The sequence below is a fragment of the Buceros rhinoceros genome, unplaced genomic scaffold (genome assembly GCF_000710305.1).
Source record: "Buceros rhinoceros silvestris isolate BGI_N320 unplaced genomic scaffold, ASM71030v1 scaffold4361, whole genome shotgun sequence".
Lineage (NCBI taxonomy): Eukaryota > Metazoa > Chordata > Aves > Bucerotiformes > Bucerotidae > Buceros > Buceros rhinoceros.
Window position 1 is genome coordinate 25018 of NW_010393610.1, and position 18205 is coordinate 43222.

At 42.7% G+C, this 18205-nt stretch overlaps 1 protein-coding gene across 1 annotated transcript in view; it reads left to right on the plus strand.

Annotated features, from left to right (window-relative positions):
• The window catches only part of LOC104501149 (protocadherin-15-like), a gene marked incomplete at both ends in the record, with an annotated part of 98313 nt that overhangs the window by 20242 nt on the left and 59866 nt on the right, over positions 1 to 18205 (plus strand). Inside the window, 2 exons of the mRNA XM_010144911.1 lie at positions 10428 to 10536; positions 14305 to 14417. Coding sequence (XP_010143213.1) covers positions 10428 to 10536; positions 14305 to 14417 — 222 coding nt within the window. The remainder of the gene's footprint in view (positions 1 to 10427; positions 10537 to 14304; positions 14418 to 18205) is intronic.

Sequence of the window (18205 nt, forward strand, 5' to 3'; positions counted from 1 at the left end):
TGTGCAATTCTTCCTGCTGTTTCAGTACTGTGTGTTGGCAGCAGTGTAGGCATTTCTGAACAGCATGGGTGTCACTTAGCTAATTTCCAATTTGCAGTTTGTATTCTAACCTCACACGTTTCTCAAGAAAGCACAAGGACAACCAATGTAACCATCATTCATTCACGGCTTGGCTTCGAGCGAAGATCTGGGAAGGGCTTTTCCCACGCTCACTGCAAGCGATGAGTGCACCCTTCGGGGCTGCGCGGTGGGTTTTTTAGGTGAGGCACCAGCGTGCGCAGAACTGGCTCCACCCTTTACACCTGAGGTTCATCTGCCAGGGCCTGGTGAGCTTGGACGGTGACAGCGAAGTCCTCCGGTCGTAGGTTTGGTTAGAGTGTCCTTCTCTTAGATGATGGATGAGCCTTACAGGGCTAAACGAGCTCCATCTGCCCGGGTTTGGAGTCAGAGTTGTCCTTCTCCTAGGATGGTGCCCGAAGGCTAGTGAGCCCATCCTGCCCGTGGACACACTGTGTCTGACCCTTCAGCCGAGACCTGTCTGGCCTGGGAGACCCCACCGGAGGCACATGCCACCCCCAGCACAGCTCTCAACCTCACAAGGGCACGCAAGCTCCTTCCCCACGGCAAGGGGGTGCCCGTGAAAGAGTCGCTGCTCCACCTCCGGACCTCACAGACCCGGGCATGGGGTGGCCGGGGCTGCCAAGAACGGGAGTCCTGGAGGGGAATGTAGCCATAATGATTCATCAATTCATCAAAAACTTTTAGTTTAATAGTGTAGGGTTCCCTTTGAAGGGGTTCTGGATGTCACCACGAGGTAACGTGTGTTGCTTTACTAATATTTTCTCTCTAGCAAAAAGCTTCTCACCCTTGTTTGCACAGAGGTGAGAGAGCTGCTGTCTTGATCAGTACGTTTATCAGCTAAGCTGTGAGTGTGGTGTGTGTCGAAGGCCTCCAGGCTTTACCTGAAGTCCACTGGGCACAGTTAGAGCTTCCTAACTGAGAAGGCTGTAAAAATGACAGTTTCCAGTGTTACTAAAATGCTGGTGTGAAATGTCTTGCGTTAACTAGTTGTGCTAATACTGACCACTCTGTCCTGATAAAATACACTGTGAGAGAAACACAAGAAAAGCTGATGGTTGTTTTGGTTTGGAATATTCCCCATTGCCAGTTAAAGTTACCAGTCTGAAATACTGTATAATTCTTACTGCTTCCCAGAAAATAACAAACAAAACCACGCTGATGGGCATGGCTTAGGGACCCTGGCAGCGCAGGACGAAGGGTTGGACTTGGTGATCTTAAGGGTTTCTTCCAAGCAGATGATTCTGTGATTCTGTATGTGAAGAGAATACAAATGAAGAATGCAGGTGCAGTCATCTGTGTGTTCATACAATGTGGATGCTGCAAAGTGTTATGTGCATCTTCCTTAGTGTTGTACAAAGAGCAGAGACTATAAATTGTCAGACGCAAGCAATAGCTTCTGTGTTTCAGAGATGTAATACAGTGTGTCAAACTCTCTTTATGTATTTTTAACCTGGTAACAGAGGGTCAGGGAACTCTCTCTTCTTTCCTTGGAGAATCATTGAGCCACTTAATCAGTGCGGAATTGACTTCCTTGTGTCCTTGACTAGAAATTTGGGGGATTGTACGGATTCATGCCCGCAGCTTGGGGGAGGAGCGGAGTTCTTGACGATGCAAGTCCCCAGCCTCGATTTGTACGGATAAACTGCACTCGGTGCTACCAGTCAGTAACAATACCAGCGTTCCTTGGGGGTATCGGCACTTGGCACAAAGGCGGCACAAGGCCTCCTGGAGTGATCCGTGAGCGCTCATCTGGAAGTGGCAGCATGGATTGCTGGCAGCGGGGGGAATGGGAGGGCAAGGCTTGGGTTTGCTTGCAGTTATTGAGGGGGGGTGCCGGTGTGCATCGGGGTGCGGGGTAGGGAGGCAGGAGAGGATTGCCTCTGTGAGATGTAGAAAATGTGAAGACTGAGAAAAGGGAAGAGGGAGAAGCACTTGGAAATGTCGGGAAAAAGATGACTTTTTATAATCTGTTGCCAGCTGAGTGGCAATATCATCAGTCTTCTGTTGGAAGTAACCTCTGTTGCAACGCTGTCAGCTGAGCTGATGCAGAATGAAATGCTTATTTGGCATCACATCTTTTTTAACCTTCCCCTCCCCCAAATTAATGAATATTCTAATCTGCTGAGTCTGAATAAATTCGAATAAGCTAGTATTTAGGAATTAAATATCCTCTTTCCACAATTGAATATGTGGTCTTATGTTCTCAGAGAAAAATGCCTGGGGAGACATTTCAGATTTTTTAATATTAGACAATTTATTGAACTCCTTACAGAAAATGCTTAACTGTTCAGCATTAATCATCTTACAAATGTCTTGCTTATCTCCGTGGAACAACTTGTATATGAGTGTATATGAGAGCCTTAGAGCTCCGAGGACAGTCGATAGGTAACACGGGTTTTACAATGACTTAGGAAATTATTTTACAAGAATATCAATGTATTTGGTAGGACTGTGATTTAGGACGGGTTTTCATAACCCTGTAAGTAATTCGTATATTGGCTAAAGGTCACTTAAATGTATCTCTGCCTAAGAAATGGCACCAACAAACTGGCAGATTGCACTATTAATACAAGTGAACACTCGTTTTTTAGGTGGATTGTTGCTCAAGGCACTGTGGTGGATCTTATTTTAGTGAAAGTCAAGTAATTCATATTTTCATTTCCTTTTTATTTAGTAGTCTTAATAAATCAGTCTAATGTGAATTACTGGGTAGAAAATGTCTCGCTGTGTTTGAATACAGTAATGAATTCTAAAGACGTAGGTTTTGTCCCTTCTGTTTGTGGATTTCAGGCAGACTAATAGACATCGGAGCAGTATGGGTGGGAAGCTCGCCTTGGTGAATCCAAACCAAAGGTTGGGAACTCTTCCTTTTCTTACCGTTTTATCTGTTACAGCAGTTGATAATGTTTACTTCTGCCTGGATGGTGGCCCTGGCCACCGTCTCCCAGGAGTATCTCAGGGCAGGCAGCGGGAAGATGAAGTGGTTGTGAATCATCAGAGCGGCTTTGCCCCAGTTTGTGAACCTGTGGCTGGTTCATGGTCCATTGTCTTCAATCATGTAAAAGACAGTTCTTGTTAACAAATTACCTGCTCAAGACCAGGCAGTGATCTAGTTCACTAAGGTTAATCATGTTTCAGTTCCCTAGAACACAAATCATTTTTGTGGTAATAAGGAAAATAGAAAGCTCTGTACAGAAAATCTTGTTGTTATTCTAACTCTGAAAGTGTGTAATTTTCTCCCCTTCTCTTCTTTTCTCCCCTAGAGGAAGAAGCCCTTCCTGAATAGATATGGTGGGCAAACTTAGCTTTGCATTTCAGGAAGACCATGAAAGGGACATAATTTTTTTTTTTTTTCTAAAGCAGAGCTATCCCTGGTATCACCTATGCAACAATTAGCCCCTGTCTTGCAAAAAAAAAAAAAAAACCAAAAAAACCAAACCTGAGCAAACAACCCCCCCTCCCAAACCTTTAAAGTTGTAACTCATAGCAAATACCAATCAATGCTTAATTTTTTTTCTTTCTCATTTAATGCTTAGCCCTTGATAGAATCAAGTCTATGGTAACTTGAGTTCAGCATAGCACTGTGTGTGATACAGCCTGGGTAGATAATTTGAAATCCTGAACTGTTGTTCAGTCTTGCAGTTAGTTCTGGTATTTCATGACTCTTGTGTGTAATTATTCGGTAACAGACACTATGGAGAAAACAGTGTTAGACACAGGGAGAACTGAGTTATTGGCCTGAGAGCTTTAAAGTCACTTAACAGCTGCTGTTCAGTGGTGTGTGAAGTTGCTGTATTCTGGGAGGTACTTGGGTGAAGATGTAGAAAAGTGGCATTAAGTGCAGCTCTCACCCCTAAGAGATTGAACCGGTTTTTATTTCATTAACTTCGAGTAGAGTATTTCTGACCTGCATGGCTTTAAAAATCATGAGGATGAGCTCCAAGTGAACATATAGAGAAAGAAAGGTATTTCGTTCAGGTGACTGAGTCCTCTTCTCTTGCTTTTCTTCTCTTTATCTTCTTCTTCTCTTCTCTTTATCTCGCTTATTAATCATTATTTAGTAAAAATGACCCACCGTGGGTGCTTTGGCAACCTGCTGGTTTTAAGCAGTGTTTGTCCAGAGACTCAAGGTCCAAGCTGATATTTTCCGAAGGCTTTCTGGAGTGTCGGGAAGCAAAAATAACATGGTGAGGAGAAAGATAACTAAGGAATAAGGAAGAGGCAGTTGGCAGTCATTTGGAAACTCAACCAAAAGTGGCCGTTTAAGAAGACAACCCCCCCTCAGTTCAGTTTTTAATCAAATAATGAAGTTATTACACTTAACGCTCATGACATTTTACATATCTTTCTGTTGAAAATCTGCAGCCATGGACGTCTTAAAAGTTTTAAGTCAAATAATGTATGTGCTAAATCCTTGGAAAACATGGAACTTAAAAGTAGTCTCTTTTGGGTTTATTATGCTTGAAAGCATAAAATGCATGTTCTGCATCTCAGTTGTAAGATTCCTTTTAATTTTTCCGTACTATATTTCAGTTTTTCACTATGTGACAGTGAAAAAAATAGATGTGTTTATGCAGATGCCTAGAGATAGTGTTTGTGTTATGGAATGCAACTGCAATCCTAAATTTATTATGCTCCATGTTAATAAATAAATTAAAAAAAAATCACTTGTTCCTTTTCCTCACTTCCTTAGTAGGGGCTTAGAACACTTGCATGAATGCATGCAGAAGTTTTGGGAATAGTCAGTGATCTGTGGCTTAAAGATCTTTTGCTTTAGGTTTTTTTAAGGTATTTTTCAGGTGAGAAAAAAAGGAAAATTTCTGCTTGTCATTATTTGTTAATTATCATCATTTATTATCCTGTTGTTATCTTAGAGATCCGTATGCTAGCCACGTGTCACCATTTGCAGTAGAGATCAGCTGAGAGAGTTTTGCTGCGTTGCAAAGGCGTCTATGCCAACAGAGGAAGACAGGGGAAGGCAGCGTCAGAGACAGGCTCAGGTGGGGTGGGAGTGGTGGTCAGCTCCGGAATTAAAGCAAACGGGCTTTGTGGCCAGCGCGTCTTCAAAGTTAGAAGCAAGAAGTACTGGTGTCTGAAGGTTCAGTTTCTTTCCCGTACAGGGAAACGTGGCTTTTGCCTTTCTGCCGAATAAACAGGATTGTTTTAAACAGGCCTGGCTTCATTATCAGTTTCTTCTACACAGAAACAACTTGCATCCGAGTTTTGGTTAACCGCACAGGTACAGAGAGCAGAGCAAACAAATACAAGCATTTTCTGGCTACACTAAATGCATTAAGACAGAGCGTTTGAATTAATATTTGCTGTTGTGGCTTTTTTTTCTTTTCTAGCCCTTTTGATTTTTCTAACAGTAACTTCACATAATTTCCGGTCTTCTTTCGCATCTTTCCCATGACAGAAACTTCATGCTGCTGCTTTTTGACGTGTGTATCGTTTGGTGACAGGGGTTGTCGGATGACACTGTTTTATGACATTTATGAAGAAATATTTTATTACTCACTGATGATTTCATAATGGATTGTGAGCGATCTTTCTACCAAAAAGAGCCGAGGGAAAGATTCCAAGTGCTCTGTCCTCTCAGCCTCTAAGCAGTCAAGTCTTGTTTGATTCCAAATGAGGATCATTTTGACTCATCATCCTCCCAGCAAACATGGCTGAGAAGATTTCTCTGTGTAAGAGTACTGAAAGTTTGGCTTCGTAAAAGGACTGAATATGTAAAAGGAAAATGTGATAAAGCTTGAGACACCTCATGAAGTATTCGGCCTTCAGTGCTTAGAACGGCAGTCTTTTGCAGGTGACCCTCATCCTCTCCACACTGAATAATTGAGTATAATTGATAATTCTTCTTACTGTGCTCTCCCCTGTTTCCAAGGTCACGTAGAAGTGAGCCAGGAGGCTCTAGTACTAGCACAGATCCTTGTGGATCTCTTTCTTCTCTCTTCCTGTGGGAACCGAAAGCTTACTCCTGCTCTGCCCCGTGCCTCCTAGCCTGTTTCTGGATACACAGGTCTTTGCTCGTTTTCTGTCAAGGCCAAATTTCCTTAAGAATATTTTATGAGGGAGCTTGTCAATGTTGGCTGGAAGTCTAAATGCACCATATCAGACAGACTTCTGGTATCCATATGCTAGTGATTCCCGCAGGGCACCACAGTAAGTTTGAGAGGCTGGACTTCCTTTTGCAGAAACCCAAACGTTCCCTGGCGTGTTGTGTTTGCTCATGTGTTTGCTCGGTTTTTCCTGGTACAAGCCTCAGGCTCCATGGTGGTATTTCCCTGGGTCACCCTTTTAATTTTGGTTTGCTCTTCCTCAGATACCAAAGCACTTCTGAGCAGGAAATTACATGGCACAGTAAGTTCATACGATTCACTCTTGCCTTCTTTTAGAACCCCATCTGCTCTTGGCCTCATGCTACTCTTCTTTTAGCTTGTTCAGTTCACAGTGTCTCTGAATGCTGTGATTTTTTGCGGGACCTGCTCTGCATCCTGCACGGAGAGGTGCTGGCACGAGGACCCATCAGAATTCTTTCATGGCAGACACAGAAGGAGGAAAAAAAAATAGGCTTTGTGCTACTCTCTTATTCTGTCTGAGCTTTTTTTAAAACTTTTTCTTTTGCCTTGATCATCTCTTGGCCCTGTAGACGTCCTGGCAGGCTTCCTGTCACAGTTCTGTTTGAAGAAGGATTTATTTTTTTAAAATTATTAATACTTGTGATAACGTTTGCAAGTTGGGGTTTAGGTACGCTTTTTTTTAGCCTGTGTGATGGCATTTTTTGCTATATTTGAAGCACCTGGAAGTCTATTAATACCAAACCCAGTAACTAAGGGATCTCTTCCCTAATGAGGAGAGGTAAACAAATTACTGCATATTTTACTCTGGAACTGACAGGATCTCCATGTTTGATTTTTAATCACCTGCTTCTGCCAGAGCTTCTGAACCCTTTTATGTTCTTCACGTGGAAGTGGATGTTTTTTGAAGGCCGTCTGTTTATTCCGAGTAACCTTCTCTGCCCCGCTGCTTAGCCATTCTGACTTGCCTTGCCCTTTCTCAAGCCTGTCTCAATAAAAACCACACGTGCTTTTTCTTTGCCTCCAGGCGAGTGTTCTTAAGCAGTCAGGGACCCTGCAAACATTTCACCCTATCAGAAATGTGTTTTCTGTTTCTTTCAATAATCTTCCTTCTTTTTATGGAGCTCTCCTTTGAGGCTGAGTAGAGCAGCAATCGGAGTTTTTTTCATCTTTTGCAAGGATGTTGGTTCTAGTACACAACGGTGGCTGTCACAGCCCCCAGTTTGTAACGTTTGCCTGCTCTGCAAAGCTGCAAGGAGGCTCTGCCTCCTCTGCTCAAGTCAGGAGGCACCTTCCATCTCTTTGTGAGCACATCCTCTCTCTCAAAGGACTGAGCAAAGCCTCATCTTTTCTCTGAACCTCCTGGTGAAGACAGCGGTGGGTGTCACAGTATTGTGGTCTGCTGGTCTCTAGCAACAACTGCTAACCATGATACGCAGAACAGTTTTGGGGCAGAACTGGGGACCCCTCCCAGCTGAGGGGTCCCTTCAGGGAGCTGCTTCAGGCCTTGTGAGCACTGATGGCTTGGCAGCCGAGCAAACTGTGGACCCCTCCCAGCGGAGGGGTCCCTTCAGGGAGCTGCTTCAGGCCTTGTGAGCACTGATGGCTTGGCAGCCGAGCAGCATCTTGTCAGGGGGACGCGGCAGATGTTGTGAGGACCTATTCGTGCCTTTTACATTTTAAAGTGCTCAGGAAAAAAAGAAATATCGCTATGTGATAATGATAGTTATTACTGCTATTGATGACATGTTTTAACTACAATTTTTAAAAATAATTATTTTTCATAAAAAGATTCTACATCTGCTTTTACAGATTCATTAACACACTTCCTGGCTGCTTCTTTGTGCAGGTGTGTTTTCATAGTTCTAATTTAAGTTTAAATGGAAAAGATACCTGCATTATCTATGTTTATTAGAACTATATGAGAGTACCTTCAGCTTTGCTTCAAGACACATCAGCCCATTTAGTTCAAAACAGCTTTAAATTGTCCGCAAACATTTCAGCAGATTGCGGCTGATCTTGTTGCATGGTATCTTCTAGTTTATGAGCAGCCCACTTCAGGGTGTGTGCAGTACTTAGGAAAACAACCTGTATGGAATGAAAAATAAATGGATTTCATGTTTCATTCTTAGTTTTCGTATACTTCCATTTTCTTACACAACTTGCTTTGGTTCTGAGGAGTCAGTGTAGTGGTGGCAGCATGGGATGAAATATCCTTGTTCAAGGAGAACCCGTTTAGTTTCAACTGGAGTTTTTCTAAATGCTGCTCCTGAGCTTCTCCTTGAATTGGAAAGTAAAGTAAAGCACGTCCTTGCTCTCGGAGTTATATATCCGACAGCTCTTATTTCAGTCTAGTTTCAGCGGTCGGGTGCAGCTGACAGCTCGTTATTGACAAGGCTAGAGCCATGGCTGTTCCTCTAGCATTGTAGCGCTAGCTCAGATGGTTCAGCTTGGCCTGTAACATCGTAATGGTGAGTTTCAAATCTAGCCAGCCTTAGCAAATGAGGCTGGTTTTGTTGTGGATATGTTTTTAACTGTAATGTAGGTCAGTCTGAGAGTGTTTCAATTAATCTGTAGATTTAAAAATGGCATTTTAGTCTTGGACAGTTTTATACATCATCTCTCTCACCATGTAACTTTTATGCAGTCCTAAAGCATTTTAATAATTCAGACATGTGTTAAATGTATCTTCTCTCTTTCTTTATGCCTATTTTGAGCTCATCTTTCTCATTACACTTTTAAAAGTTTAATTTTTTAAAGAGTCAGAAGTGGAAACAGGCACATGACAAAGGACCTTGCCTGCTTGTGGGGAACTATGGAAAAAGCCATGAGCAGAGGGGCAGGGTGAGGAGGCACCAGTCCTCCTCATCTTGGTAGGCTGATGCTCTGCACCCAAAGCCGAGAGCTGTGTAACCACGTGTGGCTGCAAGCCCTGGCTCCTCAGCGTGGAAAAGCCTTGTCAGACCCCAGTAACCTCTAGGAAATGGCTTCTGGGTGGCCAAACTGTGGGCAGAATAGCTTGTGTTACTGCATGGCTGTGTATCCAAAATTACAGAAGGGGTTGTTAACTCTCACCTCTTGCAAACCGCTTTGCATTTATTCCTGTCTTGGTCTCCTCCTCCTGGCTCACCTTTTCTTCCCCTAGGTTTTTTGACAGACATTGCTAAAGCTCCTGCTGTTTTCTTCCAAATCACAGCAGGAGGATTTCCAGAGGCTGTGCCAAAACTTGGCCAAGTGTGGACTTGTATCATTCCTATTCCTATGCTAAATTTCAAGTTCCCTCTTCCAGAACATGGAGTGTTAGAGCTTGCCAAAGCAAAGGCTTCCGGGATTAGTCGTATTGGAACAAAGGCATCTGGTTTTTCATAGAGGTTATTAAATGTTTCTGCCATGCAACTAGAAGTTACAAGAAGGGGATGGGAATGCCTGGTGCACATGCATTCATGGAGTGGTTACATTTCTAGCTGGTTAAGCAGGCAAGGTTACTGAAAGCGTTCCTTTACAGATGGGAACGGCAGCTCTGGTGTTACCACGGGAGACTGTATCGGTGTAGGAAAACTTCAGAAGATGCTCAAAGGAAGAGTGAGGGCTAAGTGCTGTTTATTAGATACGGGAATGCTGTTAAGCTGGTAGGTAAAGAAACAGGCATACAAATACTGAACGAGATGAAAGCCTGCGAATGCTTCTTCTGGCTTTCTGTTTCCATGTTCAGCATGTGAAATCACCCCACTTCTGAACAACGGTGTGACTTACTGCAGCGTCCATACAAGTGTTCCAAATGTACCTATCCCTGGAATGTCCGTACCTTGGCTTGAATTTCTTTTGCAGAATGTATTCATGTATCACAGCTGCTCTAGCTCCTAATGATTCTCAAATTCAATTTGTTATTATTTCCTTTTTTTAAAGCATTTGCTGTAATCCACTGCTGTGATGATCTCTGAAATGCCTGATTCAAGGCACTATTTAGAGAAGAGTCGTCAAGCATTTGCTTGATCGTTTGCGAGCTTGTGTTCATAAAAGATACTGTTCTAGCATAGAATGTATCCAGAAGCAAGGAGATTGGTGCAGAAATATTTATATATTGCCCACTTAATTTTGATTTCAAAATGGAGATGTACCGTAACTGTTCTTAAATATGAATACTTTTTCTCCTGCAATTTCAGCAAATACCCTTTCAGTGGAATGTTTTTGTGTTAAACCTCAAGATCTGCCTTTTGGCTTTCTAATGTTTCTGTTTCAAACCTGTCTGATTTTTCATTTCAGGCACGTGTGAATCCCATCAGTGTTACTCCACCCATACAAGCCATAGATCAGGACCGAAACATCCAGCCGCCTTCCGATCGACCGGGCATCCTCTATTCCATCCTAGTTGGTTGGTGTCTGCTACTCTTGCTATCACTCACAATCAGTCGCTTTATTATGACCAGCCAGAAAAAGATTGCCTGGGAGAGTGGAAACCTAATAAAAATTCATATTGTGGTTAGTGGGATGTCTGAAACCATTGTTATGTTTATTTATGTTTAATTGCAATTTAGAAGTTTATTTCAGGTGGCTGCATTAATGATTATTATTTATTCAGATGAGATGCAGAATTGTCTGGTTTGTGAATGGAACAACACAGCAAGCAGAAGGAGAGAGACCTGTCTGTGCTCACTGCAGCTGCGCTGCTATGCATTTTTCTTTCATGGGTGCAAAGGTGCAATAAAAGATGCTCGAGAAAGGCAATTAGAACAGGTTTCATTCCAAAAGTCTTCCGGCACAGAGCAACTCAAAGGGCGTTGCTGCATCCGCATTTAATTTTGCTGCCCGTGGCTTGCGTGCTTTCCCTTGTAATCTGAGGCTTGTTTAGTCGGCTGTGCTGTTTCATGGCCAGAGAGGAATGCAGTTCTCCAAAGAGTTCAGAGAACAGTCTCTTTGCTGGGAGATGCCTTCTATTCTGTGGCATTCATGGTGGGGTTTTGGGTTTTTTTTTTTCCTGCTGCTTTGCTGTATTTGGCATTTGTTTCCAGTGGCTTAGCTTGTAAGATTTGATAACGGAAAGGCCCAAGGCAGTGGGTTGCAGTTGCAAACCTCCCCCTGCCCTGCTCTTCCCAAAGGACAGAGACTGATGCCAAAGTAGTTTCTGTGCCTTGGAACTAGTGGGAGACCTGAAAGGTGTGTGATTTGTGGTATCACATCTTCATGCTTGCGGTGTGAAACGGCAGCTTCGTGGCTTTCTCACCCATGGAGAGAGAGGTGGAAGAAAGGACTTTAATGAGCAGATTGCATAGTTTTTCTTGTCATAGAAAAAAGAGGATGCTTTTGTATATTATTGTTCTGTTGTGAAAGGAGAAAAATCATAGCTTTGATGTTGTGATGTGTCTGTCATTTTAAGAACCGTCTTAAGAAGTGTACAAATGAATTGCTGGCACACCAGGTACCACTGTAATCAGTGCGCAAGTCCTGCGCTCTGTGTGCAGAATGCAGGAGCCTGAACCTGCTCAGTCCCAGCAGACTGGTCCTGAGGCGTTCCCAGGACTCTGCTCCCAGGACTGTGGCAAGGGACGTGGCTGTGACAGATCAGCCTCAGCACGGCAGACTTCCCAGAAAAGAAATCGGGTTTTGTTTGGGTAGCCACGAAGCACGCTCGAGTCCTGTAACCGGATTCACGTCTGGCAGACGAAGTGATGCATTGCTGTCAGCTCGTCCTCTTCCAGCAACACTGTGTTGTAAAGGAAATTTGTAAATTCTTGTAGAGCAGATGCACTAGGTGGTTTTATGTTTGAAAATGGACTTCTTTTCTAAATTCTGTTGTTCACAGTTATGCTCTAGTGCAACATCTGGTCCATTTTTTTTTTTAAAGTTCTTTGCATAACTTGCAAGGTTCTTCAGGAGTGAACTTGTTCAAAGTTGTGTTTCACTCACCTGTAATATGTTTAATGTTGGACTGTTTAGAACTCAAAGAAATAATTCGGAGAGGCGTGTTGTAACGGTTTGGTTTGGGGGATTTTTTCAGTGGAAAGGCTATCTCTTTTTTTTTTTCTTTTTTTCACGATCTTCAAAAGGATTTCTCTTTAGATTTTAAGTCTGTCTTCATCTTTGCCAGTATGCACTGCTATTTATATTTTAGCCTTTCTCTCAGAAAATATTAAATAGTTTCACAGGAAATAGGCCGTGCAGATATTTTTTGTTACATGTATTTTTCCCTTGCCTTAGATTTAAACCTAGTTGTTCTTTATATCTTTGGATATGTCCTTTTTTAAACATTGGAAGGTCTGAACTATGCCTGTAGAATGAGAAAATAAGCTACTGACTAAATATGAGAATGATTTTGAGTTTTATTTGATTTGACTGGAGTTGTAATTTGGTGGTTCTTTTACCCTGCTTTCCTTCTCCCGCTGCACACCTGTACGAGTCAAGTCCTGGCATATGCTTTGGGCACTGTGGATGTTATATGTGAAATCTGTGCGTCTTTCTCAGTGTCTTTCGAGTCTACTGTAAGGACGTGTTTCTTTTAATGAAGCCTGGCATCGCTGCAGTGACAACTCAATTCTACTGGATGTCTCTTACTAACCTCATCCTTAAATGCCCGTAAAGATCTCTGCCGGACATGCTGTCAGGTTAACTAGCTTTTCAAGTGTTCAAGTAAATACCTCAGTGCTGCTGTCACCAAATCTAATGATCTTTCTCCTAAGGAGGGTATGAGTGGACCTCTCCAGTTCCAACAACAACAGGTTCCCCTACAGTTCATTGAAAAGGAGTTAGATTCACTCAATAAAGGAACAATAGATGCCTGTGGAAGTCTTGTTGCACATTCACGAGAGCATAGCACTGCTGAAGACAAAAGTATCTTGAGAAATGAAGAAATAGCCTAAGTGTGTTACTAGCCCATTATTTTCTGCTTTTTTCCTCATTCTGACCTCTGAGTGGAATCCTCTCAAAGGATGTATCAGGATGTCTGAATGTGCTTGTCCAAGTGGTTATGGACTGATACTGATAAAACGATAGAAGATTAGGCCCTAAATATTCTTGAGGGACATCCTGAGATGAGAGAACTAGTTACAACATGGTACCACTGGGATTGTACATGATGAAAGAACTACCTTCCAAAGTACAGTGTTTCAGAGAAGAGGGCTGGATTGGGGCCATACAGATATATTTCATTTCTTACGAAATGCCCGATATCTTTACATTTGGAAGCGTGATGTTTGACATCTTTTTTCATGCGCTAATTTGTCCAATCCTTGACTCTCAGGAACGTTAACGTGGTTGGGTCTTTGCGATAGACCCACACATACGTCTGGCGTTCATGGGCGTGTGAGCAGTCCCCCTCCCCTTGCACGTAGAGGGGAGAAGCCAGCTCGCCTTCTCTCGTCTGCAATCTCACCCTGTTTTTTTTTCCTTAGAGCTAACTGCGTCACAGCCCTGTGCTACTCCTGTATTTACTGCTCAGCCCTGTTGGAAGGTTTTCCCTTACCTATTTTTACTAGTAATTTTAAGGCTTGCTTTTCTCTGGGACTGGTTCTTGGGAAAAGACAATTTTTCCTTTAAATCAGCAGCTTCTGGTTTTGACCCTGGAACCGTCTCTGATTTCTGCTGCCAGTTTTTGACAATTAGTGTTCTATTTGTTTGACATATAAATGAAGAGTGAAAAAACCCACAACATTTTTGAGGGTTCTCTCCAGTACCGTGAGCTCCCTGATGCATTTGCCTGGCACACAGCAATGCCCCACAAAAGCCTTTCTCCGGGTCCAAGAAAGCAAAGCTACAAGTGCTTTTCACCTTGTGGTAACCCTCTGCTATAAGATCATCGACACAGAAGAGACCATGTTCCCTCCTGGGCTGTCTGCTTGCTGCTTCTGCTCCCTGGGCCAAAAAAGTGTAGCCAGAGGTCTGCTGAGCACGCAGTGCTCAGTTTTGTCGCAGATGGTGCAATCTCGGCTGCCTGCGCTAAAGAGTGGAAAAGAAACCACGTAATAATACTAAGTGCGTAATGTTAGTAGTATCCTTAAGCTCCATGTACACGTGATGCAGTATTTTATCCTTACAGTAGCAGGATGAGCTTTTGTTCCTTTGAGAACTAATGAGTTAAATAAATATATTGTTCAACTAAATCTTTCAGAAACAGCCTTTGTTCAAATCTCAATGTCTTTTTTTACAGGTACTCCTGAGGATTATCCACAGTATTTCCATATGAATCTCACAACAGCTGTACTGACACTCCTGAAGCCAGTAAATAGGGATTTGCACCAGAAGTTTGACTTAGTTATTAAGGTAATTTTGGCTGAATTCATATTTCCATGTGCTTTTGAAAACTACTTAGTAACGAAAAGCTGTAGAGGACGTGTCGGGGGGAGGAGGGGCTTGCTTGTCATTCCTGCATTTTTCTTTTTTTTTTTTTTTAGCCTGTCAGGCATCATTTAGCACAATCACAGAAAAAGAAGGGTGTGAACTTATTTTGAAAAGTGAACGGATTAGGGTAGAGTTGCACTCTACTCTTCTTACTTTTCATGTTTTATTGATATTGTGTGAACAAACCTAGTACCACTTGTACGCTTGCCTTTTACAAACTCTGTTGTCCTGAGAATGCGTTTGTTATATATTTCACATTCTCTCCAGTTCACAACTCGTGCTAGGGAATCCTATAGGCGCGAATACTTGGCTGAGTAATGAGTATTGGCAGCAAGGAGGACCAAAAAAATCATCTCTACATCTTACAGCAATTTTTGCATGGAGTTTTCTTGGGGTTTTTTTGTTTTGTTTATTTGTTTGGGATTTGGGGGGGCGGGGCTTGATTGGGTTTGGTGGTTGGTTGGTTGGGTTTGTTCAGGGATAATTAAAAAAAAAAAAAAAAGAAGCTCACTCCAGAGCTCTGCTACTGAATAAAAAAGAAAGCTTCTGCAACATCCGCAGGGCTGATTTCATGCAGTTCCTAAGCCGGTCTGTGGGGCTGGCCTTTTCAAACCCTACCGTTGATGATGGCTTCCCTCCTCTGCGTACGCATGGCTTCGTCCTTAGCTTTACATTACACTCGGACGTGGTAACAGTCTGCGGTTCTTCACTGAGCCCAGTGATCAAAGCACAAATCAGTTAGCTGTGGAGAGTGTGTCTTTGCAGAACATCTCAAAACGTATCTTCATCGGGTTACTGAGCGCCGTTTTGCAGGTATAAAATATTTCGAGTATTTGCTGCTTTCTTTGCCAGTTTGAGGATTAAGAGGAGAAGAGTGGGAGGTGATACCAGTATTTAATTGCTAAACTTGTTAAATGTAATAAGCTGTTAATTTTACTTTGAGCAAGGTTGTACAAAGCTGTGAGCTTTGCAGGTGAAATGTGTGTGAATGGAATGCAGGCATGAGTTCAGTAAAGGTGATCTGTAATGAGGGCAAAGCAGGATTACGTTTGGTTCTTTGGAGGGCAGTCTGGAGTTCTCCCTAAAGCTGTTGTCTCATGACACAGACGATTGTGTAGCCTTTGCTGTATGTATTGGTAAGCACAGGAACAAAGGAAAGAGAAAAGAATCACGGTAGTCTACTTGAAAGCACTAGATGAATCCATACGTGTGTGTTTATCAGTGTATTTCCCATGGAATAGACAGTGAGCTTTCCAAAGTGCGGTGCGTTTGAGCGCAGGGATGTCACAAAACTCTTGCTGTTTGTTAGGATTATTTAATCTATTCCCGAATACAAGGGTTACACTCGTATGCTAAGAATTATTTATTTGCCTCTCCTACTCCCTTAATTTTGCTGGGAGGTGTTTAATGGTGGCACTGGCAGCAGACACTCCCCTTGACAAGAGCAGCTCCATCTCTACCAGCCTTTGAAACTCTTTGAAATTACGTGCCATGGTTTTGCTAGCCCCCAGCCTTGATGCTTGCTGTTCCTCAGGGAGAGTAGGGTTTTCTCTTTTTCTCTCTCCTTTTCTCCTCTCTCCTTTTCTCCTCTCTCCTTTTCTCCTCTCTCCTTTTCTCCTCTCTCCTTTTCTCCTCTCTCCTTTTCTCCTCTCTCCTTTTCTCCTCTCTCCTTTTCTCTTTTTTTTTTTCCCCTTTCTTTCAGAACAAAAGCCAAACTCTGTCTTTCACTCATTGGGAGTGAGGGGAGCAATGATACACTTCTGCTGTCGAAATAAGGAGGGATGAAGTAACTTACACAAATACGGTGTGACAGAGCGACCCGAGTCCCCAGCTGTCTCTGTTGCAGTGCATGGCCGTGCAAAAGCAGACTGCTGACTGTACCTGTGTGATGTGTAGGGATTCTTCTTCCGTACACTAACTCTGAGCGTTTATTAAGCACAGAGGAGTTAGGGATGGATTTGCAGGTGCTCTCTGTGCATGTCAGAGGGGGCAGCAGTTTCTCTGGGAAGACAGTCATAAGTTTATTAATATACAGGCCCTCTCTGTATCTTCCAAGCAATATAACTATGAGTATGGTATGGCAGATGATGAAACAAAATTGAAGCTTATGGAAATTTTGAATAGCTTGGCAGCTTTTCCTACCTCAGCTGATTGCGTGTGCATCATATTACAAAGCTTGTGTATGTCTAGAGTGAAATAATTTGTGATCGGATTTTTTTGTAATAATCTATTTTTGAGGTTATTTCCTGTTGTGGAGCTCTGCTGTCACTGGGACAAATGAAGAAACTTGGCTGGATAAACATCTAAATAAATATGCAAAGACGTTACAGGTTAAAGCCCTATACCACTTTGTTTGGTTTCATTGTTGTCGAAATTCAGCAGCTGTATACAGTAGCGCAATACATCGATTAAAAAAATCAATTACACTGCTCTGGTACCACTTTCTATGTGCCCAAATAAAAAGCACTGTTAATGGAAATGTTTATAGGCATTATTAGGTTCATATTACTGTGTTATATGTGCAGTCAAGGGGATAATAAGGAAAATTATCAGTCTGTGAGAATGATAATATGCCACCTGCTAGAATAATAAAGTTTTAATGTTGGGTTGTTGAGGGACCTTTTGAACTGGTGTAACGTCTCAGGCTTGTACTAAATCAAATATTCAGATTATTGTGTTGAACAGTCTCAAGTTTGCATTTCTCAGTGTTGAAGAGGTTGAATCTGATTCTCTTTTATTCGGCGGGGTGCAATGTGTGATGTTTCCCTTTAAACAGAAAACATGTTATTTTTGTTGGACTCGGTAAATTTAATCTTTAAAACATTCCCTCTGATATCAGGACATATTCTTTTCTTTTCTGCCAAAATATTATGAAAAACAGTGAAATAGAAAAGGCAGTTAAGTCAATACATGAATATTAGAATGCATGAAGTAAAGCGGACAGAAAATTGGTGCACTCATCTGTGGTATAAAAACTGCATTGCTGATAAATCTTGAATTCTCAAATAGGTAGACAATGGAAAAAGCTAAACTTCTTAATAAGAAATGCTGCTTTTCAGCCTCCCTGCTGTCTTTGGGAGATATTTGATGATAAGCAAGGAGGCAAACTTGCTGGCTGTCCTGGGGAAGCTTCTGTCACTTCCATTCCCTGCAAAGCAACATGGGCTTTTACGAAGGAACGTGGGGGTTTTGTGTGTCCCGTTGAAATTTCCACGTGGTGACTGCAAGGATGTCACAAGAAGCGTATGGATTGAGAGCTTTAAAGCTGAAAGGGCTTTCCAGTGTTAATAATACTGCTACTAAAAATAGAGTCTATACAAAACCCAAAATATGTAAGACTGTGAATGTTATGAATGTTTCCCCTGTGTTCCTCAGACCTCAGCAGTGGTGCCTGTCCTCTTCAACACCTTTAGCTATGATCTGTAGGAGGGGCCAGAGTATACTTTCAGTAAGATTGTGGATGACACCAAGTTAGGTGAGAGTGTGGATCTGCTTGAGGGTAGGGAGACTTTACAGAGGGATCTGGACAGACAGGATTGGCAATGGCCAACAGTATGAGGTTCAACAAGACCACGTGCGGGGTCCTGCACTTAGGCCACAACCATCCCGTGCAGCGTTACGGGCTGGGGGAGGAGTGGCTGGAAACTGCCCAGCAGAGAAGAAAAGGACCTGGTGGGGCTGGTGGAAAGGCGGGGGCCCAAGAGCCAGCC